Consider the following 11664-nt stretch of genomic DNA (forward strand, 5'->3'; position numbering starts at 1 on the left):
CCTATCTGGCATTATTGCTTGTTATGTAGCCTTTAGCTATACATATGGACTCTTAAAAAATTATATTGGTGCCTTTAATCTTTGGTTATACTTTCCTTTTGAGTGTTTAAGGCCATACAGTTGGCCTAGATAAACCAATTTATTTTTACTTCTAAGGTCGTTTGAGGATCTGTTCCTCAGGGATCATATGGGCTTGGGAGGAGCCCCTGGCTCCTTTCTTTTACCAGTTCCACCTATGTGAAGATAAGTCAAAGGTTCTGCCCGACCATGATTGGCTTCACTTGGAAGTGTGGAGGAAATGATTCCTCTGTGTTAACCCTCCACTTTGTAGATTGGACACTGGTTCAAGTCCATCTGGTGGGGTCTTCTTGGCCTCCTTGATCAAGAGGACAGGTGACGAACCATAATTATAGGACATTTTGAGAGATGCTCATAGTCCCCTGGAACTAGTCGACCTAGGAGGGCAAGGAGCAAAAAGTGTCCTTTATGTCCCTCTGACCAAATTAGTATAGGCCTCAAAGTATGTCTGTTAAACATCCAAGAAGGTTAGTTCCACCAGTCTGGTACTTGTAATTACTGTGTGTCATGTAGATAAATCTTGGGGAAAGATCAGTTTTTCTCAGATAAACCTTACCTAGACATATATTTCTTGATCTGCTATGTATAATTTTTCCGTAGGTTGTTGGAGTAATGTGGTTATCTCTTGTATTGTCTCACCCCTCCATCATGGTTTTCCCACTTAAGGTGCCCCAATTTCCCCCCTTTCTCCCTCAGTAATACCCTTTTCCTATGGTCCTACCTCTCTTGAGCTCTTTCTTTCCCTTTATCCCCTAGGTTCCTTGTATACCCTTCCCTCCCCCCTCCCTTAAACTAACCCAGTTTTTATCCATATCTCCCTTATTAAGGCCTATTTCCTACTGTTCTTCTCTTTCAGGTTCTTTCTTTTCCTTTACCTCCCTGTTTCCTTTCCATTATACTGGTTCCTGTATTTAAGTCTAGATACATACCCGCTTATCAGAGTTTGGTTCTAGGATCCACATGAGGGAAAACATATGTCCATTTTTTTTCTGAGTCTGTGTTACTTCACTTAGTATAACAGTTTCTAGTTACATCCATTTACCTGCAAATTTCATGATTTCATCTTTCTTTATTGCTGAGTAAAACTTCATCATATAAATGAAGCACATTTTTATTATCTGCTTGGCAGTTGAGGGACACTTATGTTGCTTCCTTCTCTTAGCTATTGTGAAAAGAGCAGCAACAAACATGGATGTACAAGTGTTTCTGCAATAGGATGAGTTCTTTGGGTATATGCCAAGGAGTGGTATAACTGGGTCAAATGGTAGGTTCATTTGTAGTTTTTTCAGAGTTCTCCACACTGCTTTCCATAGGGGTTGAACAAGTTTGCAGCCACACCAGCCGTGGATGAGTGTTCCTCTTTCCCCACATCCTCTCCAACATTTGGTATCATTTGTTTTCTTGATCTTAGCCAGTCTGACTGGGGTAAGGTGAAATCTTGAAGTGGTTTTAATTTGCATTTCCCTAATTATTAGTGATGTTGAACATCTTTTATGATGATTCATCACCATATTTACTTCTTTTGAGAATTCTCTGTTCAGCTCCTTAGCCCATCTTTTAATTGGGTTACTTGTCTTGATTCTCTGTTTTTTGAGTACGTTATATATTCTGGATATTAAACCTTTGTCACACGTGTCGCTGGTGAAGATTTTCTCCCATTCTGTGGGTTTTCTCTTTGCTTCCCTGGTTGCCTCCTTTGATGTACAGAAGCTTTTTAGTTTAATGAGGTCCCATTTGTTAATTCTTGCCCTTGTGTCCTGAGCAATTGATGTCTGGTTTAGAAAATCCTTTCTTACACCTATATCTTACAGGTTTTTGCCAATGTTTTTTTCTGACAGTTTCAGAGTTTCAGGTTTTACATTGAGGTCTTTGATCCATTTGGAATGGACTTTTGTGCAGGGGGAGGGAAAGATAGGGGTTTAGTTTCATTCTTCTACAGATGGAGATCCAGTTTTGCCAGCACCATTTGCTGAACATGGTGCCTTTCCTCCAGTGAATATTCTTAGCCCCTTTGTCGAATATCAGGTGGCTGAAGTTGCATTTACTCATATTTGGTTCTTCAGTTTTATTCCATTGATCTATGGGTCTATTTTTGTGCCAGTACCATGTTGTTTTAATGACTATAGCCCTGTATTATAGCTTAAAATCTGGTATAGTAATCCTGTCCCCCGCCCCCCGGCATTGCTCTTCGTGCTCAGGGTTGCTTTGGCTATCTGAGGTCTTTTGTGCTTCCATATGAATTTTAGGATTGTTTTTTCCAATTCTGTGAAAAATGTCATGGGGATTTTTTTGGCATTGCATTGAATCTATAAATGACTTTTGGTAGGATGGTCATTTTCACAATATTAATTCTTCCAACCCATGAGCCTGGGAGTTCCTTCCATCATCTGATGTCTTCCTCAATCTCTTTCTTTAAAGATTTAAAACTTTCATTGTAGGAACTTTTAATGTCTTTGGTCATGTTTATTCTGAGAATTTTTTTTTTTGCATATATTGTGAAGGAGAGTGTTTCCATGTATTCTTTCTCTGATTGCTTATTATTGGTATCTAGAAAGGCTACAGTTTTATAAGTAATTTTGTAGCCTGCCACTTTACTGAACGTGTTAATAATTTCTAGGAGTTTTCAGGTGGAATTTTTGGTGTCTCTTAGATATAATTATCAAGGGATAATTTGATCTCTTCTTTTCCAATTATTACCTCTTTAATTTCGTGCTCTTGTCTTATTGCTCTTGCAAGAGTTTCAAGCACTATGTTAAAGAGAAGTGGAGATAGTGGATAGCTTTGTCTGTTTCCTGATTTTCAATGGGAATTCTTCCAGTTTTTCTCCATTTAGAATGATGTTGGGTGTGGGTTTGTTATATATGGCTTTGATTATGTTGAGATATGTTCCTTCCAGTCCAATTCCCTCTAGGACTTTGAACATAAATGTGTGTTGAATTTTGTCAAAGGCCTTCTCTGCATCTATTGAGATGACCATGTGGTTCTTGTCTCTGAGCCCATTTATATGATTTATGACATTTAGTGACTTACATATATTGAACCATCCCTGCATGTCTGGGATAACATCGAGTTGATCATGGTGGATGATGTTTTTGATGTCAGTCTGTATGTGGCTTGCAAGTATCTTGTTGAAAATTTTTGCATCTATGTTCATTAAGGATATGGGTCTATAGTTTTCTCTTTTGGTTGTATCTTTACCTGGCTTTCTTATTAAAGTGATGCTGGCTTCATAGAAGGAATTTGGAAGTTCTCCCTCCATTTTGAGCTTTTTGAATAAATTAAGTAGTATTGGATCTAGATCTTCTTTAAATATCTGATAGAATTCTGCTGTAAATCCCTCTGGTCCTGGTTCTTGTACATCTGGGTGCACGTGCATCTGTGTACATGTGTTGAAACTAGAGGGCATTCTTAGGTGTCATTTGTCCTCAGATGCCGTCCACTTTGGTTGGTTTGGTTGTTTTTTTTTATTTTTCAACTTTATTTTTATTTTATAAGTGTTTTACCTGCTTTTGTGTAAGTGTACCCGTCTTGTGCCATGGCCACAGAGGCTAGAAGATTGTGTCAGATCCCCTGGAACTGGAGTTACAGATAGTTGTTAGCTGACATGTAGGTTCTAGGAACTGAACCCACTTCCTTTCCAAGATCAGTCAGTGCTCTTACCTGCTTAAACATTTCTGCAGTCCCTACCTTGCTTTTTTGAAACAAAGTTTCTTACTGGCCTGTGACTTGCCAGCAAACTCTAGGCATCTGCTGTCTCTGCTTTCCTAGTTGCTTGGATTAAAAATGCATTCCATCACACCCAGCTTTTTTAGATGGGTTCTGGAGATTGAACTCAGGTCTTTGTGCTTGTACAGTATACACTTTTTTTGTTTGTTTTGTTTGTTTGTTTTGTTTTGTTTTGTTTTGAGCCAGGGTCTCACTGTGTAGCTCTTGCTGGCCTTGAATTCTCAGAGATTTATTCTCCTCTTCTTCCCAAGTGCCTCAGTTAAAGCTGTGCACTACCATGCCTGGTGTGTGTGTGTGTGTGTGTGTGTGTGTGTGTGTGTGTGTATACGCACGCATGCCATGACACCCCTGTGGAGATCAGATGGCAGTTTGTGGGAGTTGATTCTCTTCTTCCACTATGTAGGTTTCAGGCTTAAACTCAGATGGTCAGGCTTCATGGAAAGTATTTTTATCCACTGAACTATCTCACCAGCCCAAGATTTTTATTTTTAAAAAATTTATTTTTTTAATTTTATGTATATGAGTATATTGCCTGTATGTATGTAAGTGCACTCATATTGTGCAATGCCCATGGATTTCAGAAGAGGGCATCAGATCCCTGGATCTGGAGTTAACAGACAGTTGTTAGCTGCCATGTGGGTGCCGGGAACTGACCCATGTCCTTTGTACGAGTAGCCAGTGATCATAACCACTGAGCCATCTCTCTAGTCCCAGCCCAAGATTTTTAATGCTGTGACTTATTTTATGTAAAAATATAAATGTGTTAAATTTATATTTTAATTTTAGACTTTTGTTTTATTTTTCAGACATGGTTGTACATGTAATGAGCTATCTCCTGATGATATTCGAACTATAAGGATGTCTTTGTATGGACTAATTAAATATTTTCTGTGCAAAGGTGGAACTCATGAAGAGATACAAAGTATTATGGGTTACATAGCTGCTACTAATGAAGAGGAACAGGTACTATTGCCTGAGATAAATTTTATTTTTCTTAACTTTTAAATTACTCTGTCATCTTTATAAACTTATGTATTTATTTAATTAGATGTTTAACAAATAAAACTTTATTATATAGTGTCACGATATTACATAAAGAAGTACATTTTAATTTCTATGTGAAAGGTAGCTGCTGTGACAAAATAGCTGAAAATAGTACTTTTTAAAAAAATGTTTTATTTTCATGTGTATAAGTGCATTGTCTGAATGTGTTTAAGTGCCCCTGTGTCATGCAGTGCCCGCAGAAGTCAGAAGAAAGCATTGGATCGCCTAGAACTGGAGTTATGGACTTTTGTAAGCTACTATGTGGGTGCTGATAATTGAACCCAGGTCCTCTCCAAGAGTAGTCAGTGTTCTTAACCACTGAGCCATCTCTCCAGCCCCTGGGAACAGTATTTTTAAAGAGAAAGATTTATTTTGGCTTACGATATCAGAGATTTCAGTGGCACTCTCACTTGCTGTTGTTGCTTCTACATCCATAAGACAGAACTTTGTGGCAGAAGAGTGTGGTAGGGCAAATCTGCCTCATGGCAGCCAGGAGGCAGAAGGGAAAGAGGGAGGACCTAGGAAGATATGCCTTCCAAAGTCACAACTCCATGTACCTATTTCAGCCAATGCTACTCTTATCTTCTTATAACCCACTCAGCTATTAGCTCATCCGTTGATGAAGTTTGTGTCCTCATGATCTGATTGCCTCAACAGTGCCACCAGCTAGGGAACAAGATTTCAGCACATGAGCCTTTTGGGAGGATACCTTATGTCCAAATATTAACAGTTGCTTTATCTGACAATTCTCAAGTTTTCTTTTAATAGTCTACTTTGTATATATTTATCATCAACTTGAGAACTTACTATATATACAAATAATTTTATTAAGCAATACAGGTAATATAATTGTGTAAATTATTCTTTTAGTCTAATAGAATCCTACATAATTAAGAGAGATTAAGACACAACTATGAACCAAGAGTATTTTATATTTGTAAGAGACCTGTCAGGTTTTTGTAGGAGAATTTTACATGTTGAGGAGACCAAGTTAGACTTCATGGAAGCAATGCCTTTTCATATAGGCAATGCAGGCTAGATATGGTTCCCGTAGATGCTGACTATATATAATGAAAGGACACAAAAGATAATGGAAGAAACCAGACATACTGGCAATAAAAAGCAAATCAGGCCAGGAACATACCAGATAATTCAGTTAAATTAAAATATTAGGGTATATAGAATTTAATTAAATAACGATTTTGAGGTTTATGCCTTTTTTTTTTTTGTGCATGTATACCGAGTGGTTGCTTGTTTTATTTAATTTTATTTTGTGTTGTTTAAATTTAAAAGCTCCTTGGAATTTTGGATGTACTCTTCAGTCTCCTCCGTACTAGCCCAACGAGGGGTCAACTTTTCTTACTGATGTTTGAACCAGGAAATGCAGACATACTTTACGCTTTGCTGTTAAATCAGAAGTACTCTGACAAATTAAGAGAAATCATTTTTAAGGTACAAGCAACTTGTAAACATTTTTATATTTGGGAGAGCATTTTTGAATATATGAACTTGCTTGCAACATAACCATTTTGTGACTGTAAATTCCTTTTTTATACCTATTTCTTACTTAAGTTTGTTTTGATACATATACATGTTTGAATATTTAAAATTCTATATTATAGACTGGATGTATAGCTAAGTAATAGAGTGCTTGCTTACCGTACATATGCCTTAGGTATCTTCCCCCTCAAATCTACCAGAATAGCCAAAAACCAAAAAAAAAAAAAAAAAAAAAAAAAAGGGAAAATCCTTCAAAACAAACAAAACCAGTTAAACAACAACAACAAAATTAATTATAATCTGACAAATCATGTCAGTGGAATATTCATTTGGTCATATTGTCCTTAATATAAAAACCCCTCTCTCTTACTTGACTTATGATAGATCTGTGTTAATTTGGAACATTTTAACAGGTAATAATAATAACAAACTTAAATGGCGTATTCCTAATATCAAGCATTAAGTGCTTTTCAGGTATTAGTTTGCTTAATCCTTGCAGCAATTTTATGAGATGGATATTCTTGTTATTCCTGTTTTATAGATGATTAAATTGAAGCCAGAGAGACTAATGGCTTTATCAAAGTATACAGAATATATTTTATTAAGCTATCTAAAATGTCAAAAGCTTTGAATTTTGACAATGAAGCTGCCCATTTCATTTTGTTAACTGAAAGTAGAGAACTCAGTCATACTTCTACCAGCTTTTAAAATTCTCATTTGTTATACATAATTGCCTGGTGACATTGGTTTTTTCTTTCATTATTATTAGAGTTATGTTATTAAACATACTTAAAAGAGTTATATTTGGATTACCTATGTTTGAAATCATAGGCATTTGTTTGTTCTCTTTTGAAAACAAAGATGCTGGGAATAAAAGGTCTAAAATGGTTTGCCTTTAGTGTTGCAATGGTTACCTGTGAGGCTGCTCTTTAAAGCATGTCTTCATTGATGAAGAATAAATATTATTTCTTTCAAAATTCCTTTTTAGGGATTATTTATGATATCAATATATCCTTTCATAGGTTATATGAAAATAACCTCCTTATTTATTTATTTATTTACTTATTTATTTAATAAATCGAGTCTCTCTTTATAGCTCAATGGAACTTGCTGTATAGTCTAGGCTGGCCTGGAACTCACAGAGAGCTGCCTGCCTCTACCTCCTGAGTGTTGGGACTATAGGTATGTGCTATGCCATGTCCTGCTATAATCTCTTTTAAAAAATTATTTTCAAATTTATGTGTATGACAGTTTTGCCCACATGTATGGAAGTATATGGGTCATGCAATGACCACAAAGGCCAGATGAGGGCATCAAATCCCCTGGAACTGAAGTTAAGGTTGGTTGTTTACCATGTGGGTGCTGGGAACTGAATCCTGGTCTTCTGCGTAAGCAGCCAATGTTCTTTAACTGCTGAGCTGTCTCCTCAGTCCTGAAAATAACCTCTTGAAAAATATGAATCTAACCCCTAAAAATAATGAGGCTACAAGTTCAGTCTCCCATTTTTGCATATGGATTATTTTATTGCTTCACAAATGTTTTCTGTTCTTAAAAATTAATAAATGTTAAATAAATGAATTAAGAGTATTTTGACATACATTTGTCCCTTGTGCCAACCATACATAAGTTTTACATTTGCCATTTGTCATATTTAAACTAGAGTTTTAAACATTTACTCAAGAACAAATGCATTTCAGTATAATTTATTCTTTTTTTGTTTTTTTTTTTTGTTGTTTTGGTTTGGTTTTGGGTTTTTTTTTTTGAAAGGGTTCCTAGTCCCAGCCAATCTGGAAGTCACTATGTAGACCACGCTGGCCTCATCTCACAGAGATCTGCCTCCCTCTGCCTTCCAAGGACTGAGATTAAAAGGTACATACCACCATGCCCAATATAGTACAATTTATTCTTAATGTTCCAAAATCCAATATACAATATTAATATTTAATATTAACCTAAATTACAAACAGCTTTTATTTCTCTTTATTGAAAAAACTATTTTCTTTCTTGTGACCAGGTCATGGAACAAATGCTGAAATGTACAAATGTTTATGAACGTAGTAAACAACGTATCCGCCTTAGAGACGTTGGCTATTCAGGAATGGGACTCCTTCTTAATGAAGCACCTATTAACACTTCTCTCATTAAAAATCTTGTCAATCAAATCATTAATACAGGTATGACTAGGGCTCATAAGAGTGATTTTTTTTGTTTGTTTTTGTTTTTGTTTTTTTGAGGCAGAGTCTCCTTGTAGCCCCAGCTGTCCTGGAACTCATTATGTTGACCAGACTGGTCTTGAATTCACAAAGATCCACCTGCCTCTGCCTCCCAAGTGCTGGGATTAAAGGCGTGCGCCACCACGCCTGGCAATAGTGATGTTTTTAAGTGGTTGGTTTGCTTTGAAAGATTTTTTTTAAATCTCCTTTTTCAAGTTGCTTTTTAAATTACCTGTTATTTGATTCAGCAGGGTGTTCCTTAGGTAATATATTTCTGCATATATCTTTTGATATTCCCAGGACTCTTAGCTTTATGTAGTAAATGTTTGACTGAGTAACCAAGTTATTTAATAATTGGTTTTATAAACAAGAAAAGATTATTTGTGAAAATATATATAAAAGCTTAAATTCTTAAAGGCACTTAAGTCCTTAAGGTTAAAATAAAAACTAATTTATTTTTTAATTATTTTTGTAATAATTTTTTTCAATACTTAGGCACAAACTAGAATTTATGGCAGATGCTCAGGTGTAGACTGAGGGTCTTTATCTTGAGTAGTATCCTAAGTAGCTTATCAAGTCCCAAACATGTAGTCTCGACAGTATGCTCCTCAAAGAGAAGTTACTCAGCTTTTACTCAGATATTGTCAATCTGAAGTTTGGGGGAAAAATTTGGACATAGCTCTCTATAATTCTCATTTGAAAATGAATTGAATTCTCATATGAAAATGTTTCAGCATTTGTATAAGTAACATCCATTCTTCTTTGGCTATCTATGAAATTTAATTTTACCTTTTTTTCCCCATTGCAGATCCTGTCATTAATTTCAAAGATCTGTTATCTGTGGTATATATATCTCACAGAACACATGTAAATGTCAGAGTGATTCTCTGTAGAAAGGTTAGTAAACTTGCAAGATGTATCATCACATTGTGAGTAAATTTCTCAGTGAGTACTTTGCAACAGATAAAATTTTTAATTTTGATTATTTTATAAATGGCATTTTTATAAACAACTTAAAATGAATTATTTCCATGTAATTGTAAGAATGTGCATAAAATACAGTTGCTGCATCAAAGTGTATTCCCACTTGACATTTTGATGGACTTTGCATGTTATTGTCCTTTAGAATAACTATACCAGTTTACATTTTCACAGTGTGTGACATTGACATACCCTTGACGCTGAATCCTAATAATTTGTAATAGATCATGTATATTGAGTCTTTCTTTTCAGCTTGCAATTAGACAGAAATAACTGTGATTGCAAGTTGGTTTTATACATTATATATGTGTAAAACAGATAGAAAATGAGTGATATTCATGAAAACTTTGAAGTTATTTAATCATAAAAATTTCTTTGCAAAGCAGAGCTTAGTCTGAATGAAAATAATTGATGGTCTGCATTATTAGAATAATGGTAGCTTCATGACTGATAGCATTAATGAGAAAAAAAAACCTCATATGTCACTGTCCCTCATTAGTGTTGGAACCCCAGTTTGGGGTACCCAACGTCCACAGGAGGCCGCTCCCCAATGACTCAGTCCTCAGACCAGGAGATGCAACAAGTAAGAGGATTTATTTGGCATTTTGCGCAAAACGGACCCCTGCCTCACTCGGAGGGCAGAAGCCCAGAGCCCAGTTCACAGTTTTCTTTTAAAGGCAAAAACTACAAGCGGCGGCTATGTGCCAATCAGAAAAGTGGCGGCTATGTGCCAAGCAGAGGTAGGGGGAGATTTCTGGGATGATTTCCAGCTTGGGCAGGGAGCATGAAAAAGGTCAGCTCAGCTTGTTCTTAGCAGTTAGAATTTATTTTTCATTTTTACTTCCTTGTACAGTTTTTCTCAGGCCTGGGGGATTTTAGTTTAAATCTATCATTTTGGAGGGACTTGGGTCCATCATTTGGGGGGACTTGGGTCAATCACTAGGTTGTGTCGCTATAGAGCCTGTTCAATGCCAGACTGGGCAACTTAGGAGACCCTATCTCAAATAAAATAAAAGGGATGATTGCCAAGGTTCTCAGCCCTAGGCTTAGAGCAATCTCAGTATTACAGTCAGACACAGGGTGTGGTGAGGGGGCCTTTTTTATTGGTCCTTTACAACCCAGTTTGCAAGGTTTCTCCAGGGCCTCTGGTTTCAGTTGTGCCAAGAAAGAGGCTTAGAAGTTGTTACTCTCATACTGACAAGAAAAAGCTGAGCAAAACTAGATACCAATGTTTTTTCTTGGACTCATTAGAGAACTGAGGTTGTAGGGCAAACTGATATCCTTGAAGCTGGAGAGAGACAAACAGCTACAGAACTACAGCCCAGAGCCTCTTATCTGGAGCACAAACCCCTGGTGCATAATGACAGGACACTTCAGTGGATGAGCTGCAGATGATTGAATGTAGACTGGCTTCCCGCAACTTCCATGAGTTTTATCTCCTGGAATTCCACCAGCTTCCCATGGTGAAGAGCCAAAAAATCCCTCTTAATTCTGGCAAAGAGAGAGGACAAGTGACCATTTTGAAATATGCCTCCTGATTGTCCCCAATAAAAGTCCGCTGTTCATTGAAAGAACTTCGTTGGGGCTTTGCTTCCTAGAGGCAGCAACTCAGCCGCAGCTCCTCCAGCCTTCCTGTTTCGCCTAAATAGGCAGTGAAGAAAGGCAAGAAACACTTGGGAAGGTCCTAGCTCAGAAGGCAGGCCCCTAATACAGTACCATTTAACCATGAGATTATGGACTGCTTCCCCTCCCCCACCTAACAGGGCTTCAGAGCAGTGACACAAGATTATGGTTGAAAGAGCTGCAAGACTTGGGTCCTATTTTCAAAAAAAAATTAAGAAAACTCAATGATAACAGGAAAGACGAAACAAGGGTATTAGAGGAATTCCAAGCCACTAACACGTATGACTACAGCAAACCTTAAATGCAGATCAACACCTAACCAAGCTAATAGAGACCCTCTTACCTAAGGCCTCTGCACCTCAGCTCCTACTGCCAAATACATTGTGTCCAGTCTCAGTAGTACAGTATTACAGTATTGTGTCAACAACAACAACAAAAATACATTACATTGTGTCAACCGAAAAATAAGACATTTAAAATAACTATAATTAGTATGTTA

At 36.8% G+C, this 11664-nt stretch overlaps 1 protein-coding gene across 11 annotated transcripts in view; it reads left to right on the top strand.

Moving 5' to 3' along the window:
* Nbeal1 (neurobeachin like 1) overlaps positions 1-11664 on the top strand; it is a 260021-nt gene that overhangs the window by 110836 nt on the left and 137521 nt on the right. For all 11 annotated transcript variants that reach the window (XR_003851600.1, XR_003851601.1, XM_029569970.1 and 8 more), the window contains 4 exons: positions 4611-4767; positions 6142-6300; positions 8363-8522; positions 9370-9458. Coding sequence is in view for 9 of the 11 variants with exons in the window: in XM_029569970.1 (XP_029425830.1) it covers positions 4611-4767; positions 6142-6300; positions 8363-8522; positions 9370-9458 (565 nt within the window). In the remaining 2 variants the exon portion in view is untranslated. The remainder of the gene's footprint in view (positions 1-4610; positions 4768-6141; positions 6301-8362; positions 8523-9369; positions 9459-11664) is intronic.

Source organism: Nannospalax galili, unplaced genomic scaffold (genome assembly GCF_000622305.1).
Source record: "Nannospalax galili isolate Female #2095 unplaced genomic scaffold, S.galili_v1.0 scaffold281, whole genome shotgun sequence".
Classification (NCBI taxonomy): domain Eukaryota; kingdom Metazoa; phylum Chordata; class Mammalia; order Rodentia; family Spalacidae; genus Nannospalax; species Nannospalax galili.